The sequence below is a fragment of the Hyperolius riggenbachi genome, chromosome 10 (assembly GCF_040937935.1).
Source record: "Hyperolius riggenbachi isolate aHypRig1 chromosome 10, aHypRig1.pri, whole genome shotgun sequence".
Taxonomy (NCBI): Eukaryota; Metazoa; Chordata; class Amphibia; order Anura; family Hyperoliidae; genus Hyperolius; species Hyperolius riggenbachi.
The window spans coordinates 225,725,546-225,742,775 of NC_090655.1; the positions used below are offsets into that span (position 1 = coordinate 225,725,546).

The 17,230-nt window shown below is 48.4% G+C and overlaps 1 protein-coding gene across 1 annotated transcript in view; it reads left to right on the forward strand.

Moving 5' to 3' along the window:
• Positions 1–2,617: 2,617 nt before the first annotated feature.
• Positions 2,618–17,230, forward strand: part of LOC137534635 (oocyte zinc finger protein XlCOF22-like) — a 15,296-nt gene continuing 683 nt past the window's right edge. Inside the window, exons 1-9 of the mRNA XM_068256234.1 lie at positions 2,618–2,688; positions 5,919–5,985; positions 6,104–6,201; positions 6,677–6,788; positions 6,891–6,988; positions 8,970–9,078; positions 11,281–11,378; positions 12,684–12,810; positions 15,317–17,230. The exon at positions 15,317–17,230 is cut by the window's right edge and continues 683 nt beyond it. Of these exons, the coding sequence (XP_068112335.1) occupies positions 5,952–5,985; positions 6,104–6,201; positions 6,677–6,788; positions 6,891–6,988; positions 8,970–9,078; positions 11,281–11,378; positions 12,684–12,810; positions 15,317–16,455 (1,815 nt within the window). The 5' untranslated portion in view covers positions 2,618–2,688; positions 5,919–5,951 and the 3' untranslated portion in view covers positions 16,456–17,230. The remainder of the gene's footprint in view (positions 2,689–5,918; positions 5,986–6,103; positions 6,202–6,676; positions 6,789–6,890; positions 6,989–8,969; positions 9,079–11,280; positions 11,379–12,683; positions 12,811–15,316) is intronic.

Below are 17,230 nucleotides of genomic sequence, written 5' to 3' on the forward strand. Positions count from 1 at the left end.
ACAAAAATTGCATCCTGTTTTTTATCATCCTACAAGTTCCAAAAGCTATTCTAATGTGTTCTGGCTTACTGCAGCATGTTCTACTATCACCATCTCTGTAATAAATCAGCTTATCTCTCTCTTGTCAGACTTGTCAGCCTGTGTCTGGAAGGCTGCCAAGTTCTTCAGTGTTGTGGTTCTGTGATGTATCTCCCCCCTCCAGGCCCCTCTCTGCACACTGCTGTATGCTATTTAGATTAGTGCAGCTTCTCTCTGCTCTATTATCTTTTACAAGCTGGATAAATCCTCCTCTGAGCTGGCTGGGCTTTCACATACTGAGGAATTGCATACAGGCAGAGCTGTCTGCACTCTGCAGGAAGAAACAGCCTGACACTTCAGTGGAAGATAGCTGCAGGGGGAAAGAAACACACAAATGATCTCTTGAGATTCAAAAGGAAGGCTGTATACAGCCTGCTTGCGTATGAATGTATTTTCTATGTGTGGACATACTGTACATCAACCTACTTCCTGTTTTGGTGGCCATTTTGTTTGTTTACAAACAAACTTTTTAAAACTGTTTTTAACCACTTTTAATGCGGCGGGGAGCGGCGAAATTGTGACAGAGGGTAATAGGAGATGTCCCCTAACGCACTGGTATGTTTACTTTTGTGAGATTTTAACAATACAGATTCTCTTTAAGGGTGATGTGACAGCACAAAGCCAGCAAGGTACCACTGCCACTAATCCTCCTCCCGTGTCCACGCAGTCAAAGACAGGACGCTCCAGCGATCTCATGGTGATGTCGGACATGCGGACGTTCTTTAGTCCAACGCCTCACCGTAGCCCTTCCGGATCCACCCTCCACCAACGCCTGGAACGGCAGGTAGCCGACCTGTGGCCAGAGCTGTCCCAATTTGCCATCCAACTTCTCTCCTGCCCTGCCGCAAGCGTCCTGTCAGAAAGGACCTTCAGCGCAGCTGGAGGCATTGTCACTGAGAAGAGAAGTCGCCTAAGTCACAAAACTGTTAAGTACCTCACCTTTATCAAAATGAATGAGGCATGGATCCCGGAGGGCTGCTGCCCGCCCCAAGACTAAGTCAGTCCCCGCACACACAGCATCTCTGCCTGCACGCCGTGTGACTGGCTGCCTGGCCTGCCCCAAGAAGACTAAGTCGCTCCCAGTCCCTCCACACAGCATGTCTGCCTGCAGGCCGCTTGACTACCTTCTCCGCCACCACCAACAGGGTCCGGGACTCCAGGCGGATTGCTGAATTTTTTAGGCCGCTGCTAGTAGCAGCCGCTGTAATAATTTTTCTGGTGCGTGTACATGACTGCCTAATTTTTCTGGCTGCACTGCGGGCAGCTGCAACAACAAAAGAAAAGGCATGTACATGCGCCCATTCCCCTTCGTGATCATTACCTTGCCGTGGTGAAGGGGCTTGCGTATCACAATGAAGCAATGACCGGCGCCTAGATGAGTGTCTCGGGGGGCACACCCACGATAATAAGGTCGTTGCCTCATTGTGGTCAGACCAAATTTGATCAGCTGGACAGTCACTGTTCTGTCATTCAGCTACATCAGCCAGGCGACCATATGGGCTGTAAAGCCACCAAAACCTGCACTCTCGCCATGGTGCGCACCAGTCCAGCACGGCCGTCACTACACAAACAGCTGTTTGCGGTGCGTTACACGGTGAGTTTGGTGTGTCAGTGTGAAGCAGTACCTTAATTACACTACCTGATTGATGTATACACATGCAAGATGTTTTAAAGCACTTTAGGCCTCCAATTTAGCATTCAATGTGATTTCTGCCCTTAAAACGCTGCTTTGCGTCAAATCCGGATTTTTCCCGGGGACTTTTGGCATGTATCCCACTCCTCCACCTGGGGGTCCAGGTGTTAGACCCCTTGAAACATCTTTTCCATCACTTTTGTGGCCAGCATTATTTTTTTTTTTTCAAAGTTCGCATCCCCATTGAAGTCTATTGCGGTTCGCGAACTTTTCCGCGAACCGAACCTTACGCGGAAGTTCGCGAACCTAAAATCGGAGGTTCGGCCCCACTCTAGTCCTGTGGTATCTGGCACTAGGACATCAGCATCAGCAGGGCCGAGGCAGAGGCGAGGGAGGCTCCAGCCTCAGGGCGCAGTGTAGGAGGGGGCGCACAACTCACTCAGCTATCATTCCCCTATTGTGTTTGAAACAGAGAAATAAGAAAAGGGGATACATAGCAGTGACTACAAGCCAGATAACTAGAGATTAAGGTGTTGGGGGCCCTGGGGCACCTCTAGTCTAATAGCAATCAGTGTGTGACGGCTGGGGTGGGAGGGATGGAGGGGCGCACTTTGATGTCTCAGCCTTGGGTGCTGGAGGACCTTGTCCCGGCTCTCAGCATCAGGTTTTTTTACGGTGAGGTGGGGCCTCCCGTGATAGGGCTTGATTTTCCAGTACATCCCACAGACGCTCAACCAGTTTGAGATCTGTGGAATATGGAGGTTCAGTTCTGGATCATGCCTGAAGAAGTCGAAAGCCTGCAAGAAACAACTTTTGTTGTTATGTCTACAGATCCACAGTGTTGTTTTAAATGTTTGTAGGGTGTAGTTCCCCCATTCTCCACAAGGTGGTGATCCCACTAATACAAAGTGGAACGCACAGACAGGAAGTTGTGGGATAGAAGAGAGGAGACCTGGCTGGGACTAGCAACAGAAGAGGTAAGAAGATGTATACATACTTTAATATTCACATACTTACTATATATATATTCGGATCTATTCCACAGAGCTGTACAGGGATCACTGATGCATTCACAATTCATATCAGTCTCTGCACTACCGGAGCTTACAATCTAATGCCCCCATCATACACACATACTAGTGCCAATATGGGCAGAAGGTGGTCCTCGTACCAGTATAAGGCCTCTTGCACACTGCATGCATTTCCGATTCAGATTCTGCTTTTTAATCGTTTTTTACATCCGATTCCGATTTTAATCTTTACTGCATGCTGCGTTTTCTGATCCGTTTTTCTGTTGAATGTATTCAGGGAAAATCGGAATTGAAAATCGGAATCAGAATCGGAAAACGGATTTGCAGTGTGCAGGGAGCCTAATGTGGGAGGACAGCAGAACAGCTTGTGAATCTCACATAAACATGGGGAGAAGATTAGAATGCAGTATTTGAACCCAATGGCCTCTGTGCTGTAAAGCTGCTCTGCTTAGTACACAACACCTGTGCAAGCCAGGACTGCTCACACACAGTCCAGCTACACAGGTACATAATATAAATCACACACCATGTAGAGAGAGTGGCTCAGGAACGAGCGGACAGTTTAGGAACAGGAGGTGTCAGTGGGGAATGCAGGGTCGGTTCAAGCTTCAATGGGGTCCTGGGGCAAAAAGCAACCTAGAGCCTCCCTGACTCAGCTCCATGGGGAGACTTGTACATCTAGATAACCACATAGTCATAGCTCCCAACTCTTTCTCTTTCAGAGCGACAGTCCAGCTTGGTTCACACATAAAAAGGTTCCCAGTCCTGTCAGTTTTTGACATTTGGCATCAGTTTTGCATGTGCTTCTTCTATGGCTGTGTTCGCACAAAAAAAAGTGTACATTTCTAATGAAATTACGCTGGTGTGCATGCAAGGGGCGGAGCTACTTCCGGATTCATGGTATCAGCCCTATTGTTAACAGCATGTGCTTTAAAATGAGCTTATCTGCCATCTCTGCCATGTGATTAGACACAAATGAGGGGGAATTAAACTGGCTAAACTCTCTAAATACAGTGTGCATTTCTCTGATTTCCTTCTGTCCTGTGCAAGAGTTCAAGTCCACTTTTAGGCTAGTCACACACCAGGACGTTGCGTTTAGGGGACGTTATAGGGCACATAACGTGCCCCTAACGCAACGCCTGGTGCTCTCTGGTGTGGACGTCGGAGTGAGCCGCGTTGTGCAGCTCACTCTGGCGTCCGTGATGCGTACTCTTGGACGCATGCGGCATCACGTGGTCCCGCCCGGCCAATCGCCGCACAGAGCGGCCGCTCCAGGAAGTAAACACTGCACGTCACTGAGTGCAGTGAATATTAATTAGCCATGTGCCCGGCCGCTCTCCCCTCCTCCCCAACATGACTGAGCATGTGCAAACAGTCTAAAGCGGCTTAGCCGCGGGGAACGCACAGCATGCAGCACTTTGCTGCGTTACAATGTAACGCAACGTGGGCAGTGTGAACAGCCCACTTGTGTTACATTGCTGTGCGTTGAGGGAGCGTTACAGGCTGCACTAACGTGCGCCTGTAACGTCCCTGTGTGCAAGAAGCCTAAAGGACAACTGAAGCGAGAGAGATATGGAGGCTGCCATATTTAATTTCTTTTAAGCAATACCAGGTGCCTGGCTATCCTGCCGATCCTCTGCCTCTAATTCCTTTTAGCCATAGACCCTGAACAAGCATGCTGCAGATCAGATGTTCATGACATTATTGTCAGATCTGACAAGATTAGCTGCATGCTTGTTTCTGGTGTGATTCACTCGCTACTGCAGCCAAAGAGATCAGCAGGTCTGCCAGGCAACTGGTATTGTTTAAACAGGAAATATATATTTCAGTCTCCATACACCTCTCACTTCAGTTGTCCTTTAACCACTTCGCATCCAGACCTTGTTTTTCCCTTATGGACCAGATCAGTTTTGACGCTTTAGCTGTGTCCCTATTTAATCAGCAATAACTTCAGCCATAACGACACTTAAATGATCTATATATCATTTTTCAAGACAAACTAGGCTTTAATTGGGGGGTATTTGGTCCCAAGAAAAATGTTTTTTTTTTCCTATGCATTTTAATTGGAACAAGCTGATTTTTTTTAAATGCATTATGTCTCAGTTTTTAACAATTCCTGTTTTAAAAACAAAAAAGTGCTACTGTGAAAAAAACTACAATATCAGTCCCCCCCGGTATAGCCAGATGTGTCCCGTTTCACACCCCCAGTATGGATGGAAAGATGCACCCCCAGGAATAGTACCCCACTTTATAGCCAGATGTATCCCTGGGATCAGCGTTCCTCCATTATAGCCAGATGTGCCCCCAGGATAAGCACTATACCCCCATTATAGCCAGATGTGCCCTCAAGGTTATTACCCCCAGGTGCCCAGATGTGCCACATAATTAAATCCCCCCTCCCCCCAGTTACCCAGGTGTCCCCTGGTGTGAACAAACCCCCCCCCTTTAAATATCCCCAGCCCGAATCAATAGCCAGATGCCCCCCCCCCCCAATCAGGCAGCCCCCTCATTGCACAGATAGTTAAAAAAAACATCAGCACGCAGCCTCTCTCACCTTACCTTGTTCCTGCAGCCCGAGCCTCCAATCCCTGCTCTGCAGTCAGCCCGCCATGCTGAATATCCATGTCTCGGCTTGATGACGTCATCAAGCTGGGACCCGTATATTCAGCATTGCGTGGCTGAGTGCAGAGCGGGGATCAGAGGCTCGGGCTGCAGGATTGTCACAGGAGCGAGGTAAGGTGAGAGAGGCTGCTTTCTGATGGATTTTTTTTAATGATTTGTGCACGGAGGGGGACAGATGAAGGATCACTGCAGTTACTACTGCTGCAGCAATCATTCATTGGGGGTGGGGTGGACTAATTGGCTATAAGGGAACATGTTCCCTTATAGCCAATTAGTACTGCAGCTGACAGCGCTCGGCACAGCAGGGCTGCAATGTTACATCGTATATCTACGTATCTACGTCCTCGTGGCTTTGATGAGGTCACAGAGGACATAAATATACTGTATTTGTGGAGTAAGTGGTTAATAAACCAGCTTAGCTGCTGATGGGAAAGGAGGGGAGTTATGGGGATTATGGGACATTATCCAGTAACAACAAGGGATAGTGACTGTATCACCGTGTTTGTCAGGTTCCTATAATGCATGAGGATGTCACTGTCTGTTTCTCCATGCAGGGGTGGCAGGATCTAGAAGGACACAAGGAGGTCATGATGGAGAATCAGCCACCCCTCACATTACCGGGTAACAGAGACTTTCATTTCTTGTACAAAAGAGTTCAGTATGGAGGGTCCACCTAGATCCCCCATCCTCTGACAAACACATACATACAATATATACAATCAGTGTGTGTTTCCTACAGATGGATCCAGTAACAGAAACCCACCAGAGAGATGTACAGGTCCTCTTTATTCCCAGGGTTGTAAAATGGAAGATCCCCCCATCTCCCACCATTATCAGGTAGGTGATGCTGAATGCGTAGAGATCAATTCTCCTCTGATTTAACAAGATTATCGAATTGGAAGGTCGTTTCACCTGCAAAATCAATTGATGTATAGCCTAGAAGCTAGCAATGTATCTATTACTATGGCAGGAAGAGGAGGGATGGTACACAATGGTTTTCCTGTGGGCGGGTTGAGTAAGGGGAACAGTGTGCATCACGTCACTAAAGATCTGGCAGGCAAAATTGACGTTGGAAGATCCCTGTACACACACTAGCTTCTTACCCAATGCGGCCACCCCGGATCGAGTTTAATGTAGCATGTGTATGTAGCTTAACACCTTCTGCTGTAAGCAACCTGTAAAGACAGACATTAAGCACCTCTCTAGTCATGTGATTGTCCACAGGAAGATCCCACCATCCCTCACTATTATCAGGTAGGTGGAACTGAGGTCTCACCAGAATTATTCAATGTGTCATGTATTTTTTTTTTAGGATGAAGATAAGATTACTGTTAAGCTAGAGGTTAAAGAAGAGCCAGAAGAGACGTATGTGAGGGGTGATGAGCCATGTAAGGAGGAGGAAATCCCTTCACATGTCAGCACAGGTCAGTAATAAACACTAAATACAAAAAATATGGACACATTCTCTTTCTTCAGTCTCTACAAGTGCCTCCTCCATCCTCAGTCGCTGTGTGTATTTCCTACAGATGGATCCAGTAAGAGAAACCCACCAGAGGGATGTACAGGTCCTCTTTATTCCCGGGATTGTACAAAGGAAGATCCCTCCATCCCCCACCATTATCAGGTAGGTGGAAGTGACTGTTTAATTCTCAATGTAAGAGTGCCCTGTTCTGCCTTCCTGTATTTTGGCTTGACTCGCCCCATGTATCCAGTACTTTCTGTACAACTTGCTCCATCAAGTCAGAATAATAACAGCCAATTGCTAATGTACACCCCTCTACCGTTGTTTGAATTGTTCTGATCCATGGAATATGTTCTGACCACAAAACTTGCACTGTTGGAAGTCACCTTCTTTGGTAGTGTCGGACTGTGAGGTAGAAAAACTGAGGAAATCCTCCCGCTGGTCAAGCAGCAGTAACCCTGTGTGATCATTCCCAATGGAAACCTGCAGCAAGTCTTCACTGTGAGCAGCAACACCTGATTACTACTGCTTGGCCAGCAAGTGGCTTTCCTCAGCTGTTCCAGCTCCCAGTTTGACACTGTTCTTTGGGAAGTTCAGCCTGTAAGTTCTGAAGCAACCTGTTACAGGCTCAGAAAAGTGTAAAGGGAACACGAGGTGAGAGGGATATGGAGGCTGTAATATTTATTCCCTTTTTAACATGTTGCCTGGCTGTTCTCCTGATCTTATGTCTCTAATACTTTTATCCATAGACCCAGGACAAGCATGCAGTTCAGGTACTCTGACTCAAGTCTGACTGGATCAGCCACATGCTTGTTTCACTAACTGCCAGGCAACTGGTATGGTTTAAAAAGAAATAAATATGGCAGCCTCCATATCCCTCTCACCTCGGGTGCACATGGAGGTCGGTTTTGTTGCGTTGCTGTGGGGATGCAATGCTCCTGCTGCATCCCACTGCAAGGCAAAAAATGACAAACGTATGACCGTGTGACGACAGGGTAATATGCATAGCACCGCCCTCACTCAGTAATGTACTCCCTGCTGAGCAGGAAGTACATCACTGGGATTCCCGTCAGTCCACACATGTGCGCCGCGCTGCACCGCGCTCTGTTATTTACACTATGGGCTTGAGTCACTAAACCATGATAACTTATATCACGGCCACACTAGCGGTTTCGTGCGCAATTGCGAATTTTCGCACTCATTCGCGATTGGGCGCGAAAACGCTAGCGTAGCCGTGATGTGAGTTATCATGGTTTAGTAAATCAAGCCCATATGTGCGTTGCCCATAGACTTCAATTACCCTAAACACGGTGCATTAAGATGCTTGCGGTAACGTGCTGTTGCCCTTGCGTTGGCTCTGATACTTCTGGTGCACCACAAGAAACTGCAGTGAGGCCTCTTTTCCATTAACTGTTGAACTGAGTGCTCAGCAAGCAGTTACCAGGCAGCAATGAGCAGTTACCAGGCAGCAACAATCAGTTACCAGGCAGCAGTGAGAAGTTGTGAGAGTTTGAGAGGCATTTAACTGCCTAACAACAGTCTATGGAAAAGAGGCCTAAGTGTGAAAATCTCCACAGACTTTCATTGCTTTTGTGGCCCTTTTTAGAAAAATAGGGTAATGCAATGCAGGTTTACCCTGCTAGTGTATAAGGGGCCTCTGGGATTAACTTGGTGTAGTGCTGGCAAAGTTCAGTTCCCAGCCTGGACGCTATGTGCATAAAACGTAAATGTTCTCCCGGTGTTAACACAGGTTTGCCCTGGTTGTTCCAGTTTCCTCCTATTTCCTACAAATATACTTGTAGGTTAATTGGCTAACCCCGAACAGTGTCTGTAGAGTGTAGACATCACAACTTACTGAATGTGCTCCAAGTGAGCTTTTCTCAGTTGCTCATCCACTGTCCCACAGGACAAATGATCTTTACACATCATGTCCAGTACACACCTGCAAGTTTGGTCCCACAAAATGCTGCACCTATGATGGGAGTGGGAGGGTGATCAGAAGCCAGCTGAAGTGAATCATTACAATAAGGGTTGGGGATAATGAAGATCTGTGCAGTGACACAGAGAGGATGCCATGTTCTGTGATCTGTAGGGAAATTGTGAAGCATATAAGCTCCTGTCCTATTTGTGTTTTTTATTTTAGGGTGACGATATGGCTATTATTAAAGTAGATGTTAAAGAAGAACCAGAAGACACAGATATGATGGGTGATGAGGCGTGTAAGGAGGAAATTCCTACACAGATCAGCACAGGTCAGTCATACACACTTAATACAGATACCATTCATAGGTTCTCTTCCTTCAGTCTCTTCATGAAAAGTTAAGGTGCCCATACATCAGATGATGTTTGGACAGATCGACCAAGAGACAGATCTCTCTCTAATCAGAGAGAGAGATGTTGGCTGCCCATACACAGCTAGAGTTGCAACGGTATGAAATTCTACAGTATGATAACCGTATAAAAAAATACCACAGAATGACGTTATTACGGTATACTGTATTATACAATTATTTTTTACCCGGGCCTCCCTCTTACATTAAATAATGTGCCCCCCACCCAGTGTGGGGTGCCCAACTCCCTAAAAAGGCCCACCCTGCTCCTGCAAAAGTCCTGGTGGCATTAGGGATAGGTGTAGCCACTAATAGGTGGCTGCAGCATAGGTAGACAGGGATAGGTGTAGCCAGTAATAGGTGGCCGCAGTATAGTTAGCCAGGGATAGGTGCAGCCAGTAACAGGTGGCCGCAGCATAGGTATCCAGGGATAGGTGTAGCCAGTAATAGGTGACGCAGCATAAGTAGCCAGGGATAGGTGCAGCCAGTAATAGGTAACCAGGGATAGGTGTAACCAGTAATAGGTGGCCGCAGCATAGGTAGCCAGGGATAGGTGTAGCCAGGATCGGTGGCCGCAGCATAGGTAGCCAGGGATAGGTGTAGCCAGGATCGGTGGCCACAGCATAGGTAGCCAGGGATAGGTGTAGCCAGGTTAGGTGGCCGCAGCATAGGTAGCCAGGGATAGGTGTAGCCAGTAATAGGTGGCCGCAGTATAGTTAGCCAGGGATAGGTGCAGCCAGTAACAGGTGGCCGCAGCATAGGTATCCAGGGATAGGTGTAGCCAGTAATAGGTGACGCAGCATAAGTAGCCAGGGATAGGTGCAGCCAGTAATAGGTAACCAGGGATAGGTGTAACCAGTAATAGGTGGCCGCAGCATAGGTAGCCAGGGATAGGTGTAGCCAGGATCGGTGGCCGCAGCATAGGTAGCCAGGGATAGGTGTAGCCAGGATCGGTGGCCACAGCATAGGTAGCCAGGGGCCACAGCATAGGTAGCCAGGGATAGGTGTAGCCAGGTTAGGTGGCCGCAGCATAGGTAGCCAGGGATAGGTGTAGCCAGTAATAGGTGGCTGCAGTATAGGTAGCCAGGGATAGGTGTAGCCAGTAATAGGTGGCCGCAGCATAGGTAGCCAGGAATAGGTGTAGCCAGGATAGGTGGCCGCAGCATAGGTAGCCAGGGATAGGTGTAGACAGGATAGGTGCCCGCAGTATAGAGAGCCCGGGGGAGGGAGGGGGACGCAGCGGCGGGGATAAATAAATACTCACTTGCTGGGGGGTCCTGCATGCATGTACTGGCTTCTTTCTACTTCCTGTTCTTGCGTTCCATCACCTTGTAAGTGCGCCCAGGGAGCGCTCTTACAGGAAGGTGGGACGCTACACCTATCCCTGGCTACCTATGCTGTGGCCACCTATCCTGGCTAAACCTATCCCTGGCTACCCATACTGCGGGCACCTATTACTGGCTACATCTATCCCGGGCCACCTATTCTGTGGCCACCTATCCCTGGCTACCTATTACTGGCTACATCTATCCCTGGCTACCTAAGCTGCGTTTGCTGTTTGCGTTTTCTACATCCGTTTTCTACACACTGTGGGCCTGATTCACAAAGCAGTGCAAAGTGTTTGCACGCCTGTGAAAAGCCCTTTATCACGCCTAAACTGAGTTTAGGCGTGATAAAATGAAACTCGCGCGAAATTCGCACGGTGCAGTGCGCGCGATGCGCCCATTAAACCCTATGGGTGCTGCGCGCGGAATTGCGCGATTGCGCGCGCAACACTTTGCGCGCGATATCCAGCACTAACTCAGAGGTGCAAAGGTTATCACGCCTAAAGTCTTTTAGGCGTGATAACTGAGTTATCACCGCTTTGTGAATCAGGCCCCATGTGTGACTTTATGCAAGAAAAAACATTTTTTCTTTCACCAAAGCTAATGTAATTGATAGTGAAAATGCACACAGTTCTTCACTGCACCCATTTTTTTCTGCATGGGAAGAGCATATTCAAGTGTGCAAAGGCCATTTCATTAACATTGGTTCTCAGTTTTCCTGTGCAGAAAACAATCACAAAAACAGACAAGTCTGCTCTCTGCCTTAGTAAATCAGCCTCAGTGTGTGTGTTTCCTACAGATGGATCCAGTAGCAGAAACCCACCAGAGGGATGTACAGGTCCTCTTTGCTACCAGGATTATACACAGGAAGATCACTCCATCCCCCACCATTATCAGGTAGGTGATGCTGAATGGGTAGAGATCGATTCAAAATTCAAGCACTTTATTGTCATTGTGTAACACAACAAAATTACTTTTCATGATGGCCCAACGGTGCGTATAAGGAACATAGAGATAGTGACGAAGGTACAAGCATTTCAAATATTTAAACAAGTTGTACACAGTTATAATTATTTCAGAGAGGATTCTGAGTTTAACAAGTTTATGGCAGCTGGGAAAAAGCTGGTTTTTAGTCATTTGTTTGTAAGTGGATTGATCTGTAAGGTCTACCTGATGGAAGGAGCTCAAACAAGGCATTTTAGAGGTCAGTGTGGTCCTGGATAATGTTTTTGGCTGATTCTATGTATTGATTCTGGATCGATTCTCATCTTATTCAATAAGCTTATCGAATTGGAAGGTCGTTTGACCTGCAAAATCGATAAATGTATAGCTTAGAAGCTAGCATTGTATGTATTACTATGGAAGGAAGAAGAGAGATGGTGCACAATGGGCTTCCTTTATATGGGGTGTGCTTCGGACCTCACTAAAGATCCGGCATGCAAAATCTTTATGCGAGGTTGGAGGATTGCTGTACACACACTAGATTCTTACACACCGTGGTCTTCATCGGCCACCCCAGTCAATCTTAATATAAATACGAAATTTTGCTTTCCCTCCAGCCCATCTGGCTTCTTTGGTAAGGTATGATGGGGGGCGGAAAAGGTGGCAGGCAGGGATGGGCTCAAATTCGAATTTGGGTGAATCCGGATAGATAATATCGGTGGGGTCAAGCTTACCTATCTGACGTCTTCTTAGGTCTGTCCCTCGGCGCCTCCCACGATGCGGTCCACGTGCGTCACGTGAGTGCAAACACTTCCTCGTTCAACCTGGAAAGAGGAAGTGTTTGTAATGACGTGACCGCTGCGTGGACCGCATCGTGGGAGGCGCCGAGGGACAGACCGAAGAAGACGTCAGATAGGTAAGCTTGACCCCACCACCCACCCAGCACCGGTAACTGGGTGAAATCTGGATAGCAACTGTCCGGATTCACCCGAATTCGAATTTGAGCCCATCCCTGGTAGCAGGCAGGCAGGCCCCTGGGCACCTTCCAGGCCCCAGGCACCTACCTAAGTTACCTTGTGGATGTTCTGGCTCTGCTATGTATGTAGTTAAACACCCTTTGCTATGTGAAGTGCAGTTCTGCTGTAAGCAGGAACTCCGCATTCTAGCTGTGAGATTTAGGAGAGGATCTGACCGTGATTATTGTGTGATGTCTCAGTTTATGAACCTTTCTGCAAAACTTTCTGTTTTTGTTTGTTCTAGTGCAAAGGACAGATTGATGTGAAGGTGGAGAGTAAAAACTATGAGGAGTCACCTGTGAGGCGTGATCATCAGTCTGGGAAGGATGGTGACATGATGGTGGTTGCTGGACCAGGGATGCCGGTGTCAGGTAAAGAAGTAACCTCATCTAATTTCATTCCTTACTACAATAATGTGCTTACATCATGCCTTAGTGTGCCATGCGTGGTGTGATTGCCCTAAACACATTACCAGATCTCTGTTGTCATAATGTTGTGATGACTGCAGCTGCTTCATGTGTGACAGGCTGGGGTAGGAGGCCATTGTCCCCTGGGGTAGATGTCACAGAAGTCTCTGGTTCTGGGTAACATGTGGCCACAGCTTGTTCTATCATCAGGTTGCACAATACAGTATCACTAGATCCTCTGTCTGTAAAAAGTCAACTTTCAAGCCATCTCCTTTCTGACTAGCCAGGTGTGAGCCCAGCATCTTGCACAGCACAGAGCAGCACTGTACAGTCCCAGCTAACAGGAGCCCAGCACCACACATATCAGCACTGTACAATCCCAGCTAACAGGAGCCCAGCACCCGGCACCACACATATCCACACTGTACAGTCCCAGCTAACAGGAGCCCAGCACCCAGCATCACACATATCAGCACTGTACAGTCCCAGCTAACAGGAGCCCAGCACCCGGCACCACACATATCCGCACTGTACAGTCCCAGCTAACAGGAGCCCAGCACCCGGCACCACACATATCCGCACTGTACAGTCCCAGCTAACAGGAGCCCAGCACCCGGCACCACACATATCCGCACTGTACAGTCCCAGCTAACAGGTGCCGGGTGCTGGACCAGCTAACAGGTGCCGGGTGCCGGGTGCTGGACCCGGCACCACACATATCAGCACTGTACAGTCCCAGCTAACAGGAGCCCAGCACCCGGCACCACACATATCGGCACTGTACAGTCCCAGCTAACAGGAGCCCAGCACCCAGCACCACACATATCAGCACTGTACAGCCCCAGCTAACTGGAGCCCAGCACCCGGCACCACACATATCAGCACTGTACAGCCGCAGCTAACAGGAGCCCAGCACCACACATATCAGCACTGTACAGCCCCAGCTAACAGGAGCCCAGCACCCGGCACCACACATATCAGCACTGTACAGCCCCAGCTAACTGGAGCCCAGCACCCGGCACCACATATATCAGCACTGTTCAGTCCCAGCTAACAGGAGCCCAGCACCCGGCACCACACATATCCGCACTGTACAGTCCCAGCTAACAGGAGCCCAGCACCTGGCACCACACATATACGCACTGTACAGTCCCAGCTAACAGGAGCCCGGCACCACACATATCCGCACTGTACAGTCCCAGCTAACAGGAGCCCAGCACCCGGCACCACACATATCCGCACTGTACAGTCCCAGCTAACAGGTGCCCAGCACCCGGCACCACACATATCAGCACTGTACAGTCCCAGCTAACAGGAGCCCAGCACCCGGCACCACACATATCCGCACTGTACAGTCCCAGCTAACAGGAGCCCAGCACCTGGCACCACACATATCAGCACTGTACAGTCCCAGCTAACAGGAGCCCAGCACCCGGCACCACACATATCAGCACTGTACAGTCCCAGCTAACTGGAGCCCAGCACCACACATATCAGCACTGTACAGCCCCAGCTAACTGGAGCCCAGCACCCGGCACCACACATATCAGCACTGTACAGCCCCAGCTAACTGGAGCCCAGCACCACACATATCAGCACTGTACAGTCCCAGCTAACAGGAGCCCAGCACCCGGCACCACACATATCCGCACTGTACAGTCCCAGCTAACAGGAGCCCAGCACCCGGCACCACACATATCCGCACTGTACAGTCCCAGCTAACAGGAGCCCAGCACCTGGCACCACACATATCAGCACTGTACAGTCGCAGCTAACAGGAGCCCAGCACCCGGCACCACACATATCAGCACTGTACAGCCCCAGCTAACTGGAGCCCAGCACCCGGCACCACACATATCAGCACTGTACAGCCCCAGCTAACAGGAGCCCAGCACCCGGCACCACATATATCAGCACTGTTCAGTCCCAGCTAACAGGAGCCCAGCACCCAGCATCACACATATCAGCACTGTACAGTCCCAGCTAACTGGAGCCCAGCACCACACATATCAGCACTGTACAGCCCCAGCTAACAGGTGCCCAGCACCCGGCACCACACATATCAGCACTGTACAGCCCCAGCTAACTGGAGCCCAGCACCCGGCACCACATATATCAGCACTGTTCAGTCCCAGCTAACAGGAGCCCAGCACCCAGCATCACACATATCAGCACTGTACAGTCCCAGCTAACAGGAGCCCAGCACCCAGCACTGTACAGTTCCTGCTAATAGGAGCTTAGCACCTGGGCTCCACACATATCAGCACTGTACAATCCCAGCTGGGTGGGCAGCTGATGGGAGAATTCATCTGTCAGGAAGAGATGTTCACCCCATTGACTCTTCCCCAGCACTCCTGTCACACATGCCAGAGCTGTGTGACATCAGTCACTGCTAGAGCCACATACATGACTGCTGCCTGCACACAGGAGAATGCATGTTCTATAACTATTATTATTATTTCCCCAACAGATGGACAGGATGTGGGGAGCCCCTCGGAGGGACATCTTATCTCACCTCCGGATTATAATGCAGAAGATAATGGTGTCACACAATATTCTCCAGGAGGAAACCCCATTACTGGGAATACACATCACAGACTTTACCATGAGGAGAGATCACCGGATCCCTCTGAGGAATCTTTTGACAGATCACTTCCTGTTACCCGGAATATCCAGCCAAGGTGCCACACTGCTAAAAAATGTAAATATCCATCCAGTTCTGAGGAATCTTCTTCTAGTAGAACTTGTACTGTTACACAAGGAGATGAGAGGAGATTTCAGTGCTCTGAATGTGACAAATGTTACAGCAAGAAGTCAAATCTTCTTGTACATCAGAGGGTGCATACCGGGGAGCGGCCATTTTCATGTTTAGAGTGTGGGAAATGGTTCAGTCAGAAGGGGACCCTCCTCGCACACCAGAGACGTCACACAGGAGAGCATCCTTTTTCATGTTCAGAATGTGGGAAATGCTTCAGTCGGAAAGGAATTCTTCTTACGCACAAAAGAAGCCACACAGGCGAACGGCCATTTTCATGTCCAGAGTGTGGGAAATGTTTTACTCAAAAAGGAAATCTTCTGACACACCAGAGAATTCATACAGGAGAGCATCCTTTTTCATGTTCAGAGTGTGGGAAAGTTTTCAGTAGGAAAGGAAGCCTTCTTGCACACAGAAAAAGTCACACAGGTGCACGGCCATTTTCATGTTCAGATTGTGGGAAGTGTTTCTCTCAGAAGGGTTCCCTATTTGTACACCAGAGAAGTCACACAGGTGAGCTTCCGTTCTCTTGTTCAGAGTGCCGGAAAAGTTTCAGTCAGAAGGTAATGTTTCTTTTACACGAGAGAAGTCACACAGGCGAGCGCCCGTTTCCATGTTCAGAGTGCGGGAAATGTTTTACCCTTAAACAGCACCTTCTCAGACACCAGAGAAATCACACCGGTGAGCGTCCTTATTCCTGTACAAAATGTGGGAAATGTTTCACCATCAAGGGGAACCTTCTAAGGCACCTGAAAAGTCACACTGGTGACCGTCCTTACTCGTGTTCAGAGTGTGGGAAAACTTTTACAGAGAAAAGAAATTTAATCGTCCATCTGAAAACGCACACACGCTGATGCCGGTGAAATGTGAATGGTGACATTTTATAAATAGAATATTGTAGGAGGAGCTCCTAGCAGGTCACCCTACCCAGAAGGTGTAGCTGGACTCTCATGGGTAAAGTCACCTGCTGGCTTCTTTTGTCTCCAGTCCTCCTGTGGAGAGATCCTCCAGACATAGTTCTTGGCACTCCTGTTTTGGACGCTCCACCTTACTTGGTGCATCCATCTTGCACGTCTTACTAGCTCCATAGTATGAAAATAGCAAATATGTGCCTGTTTGGGTTTAGCTAAGTTCATGTGAGCAGGTTCCATAGCTGAGTGTCTGCTGATGGAGTAGCTCATTTCTCTAGTAATGATGGTGAGTCTTCAGAGGAAAGAAGAGCCATGCTGCATATTGAAGGACAACTGAAGTGACAGAAATATACCATCATTATTTTCTTTTACACAATGCACATTGCCTGGCTATCCTCGCCTTTAGTACTTTTACCATCAACCCTGAACAAGCATGCACATCAAATGTTGTGTGACTGGGTTAGCCACATGGTTGGCTCAGGTGTGTGATTCTGACACTACTGATATAGGGAAGATCAGCAGGAGGCCAGAGAACTGGTATTATTTATAAGGAAGTAAATATGGCATTGGTGAACAACTGAGTTCTTGCTCATAAGGCGGTGTCTGCCTGTAATATTGGGAGAAACAATGCAGAAAAACAGACATAAAAATCCCTTACTGAACAAAAAATAAAAGAAAGAAATAAGAAAGTAAAAATTAAAATATGCTTTATAAATTA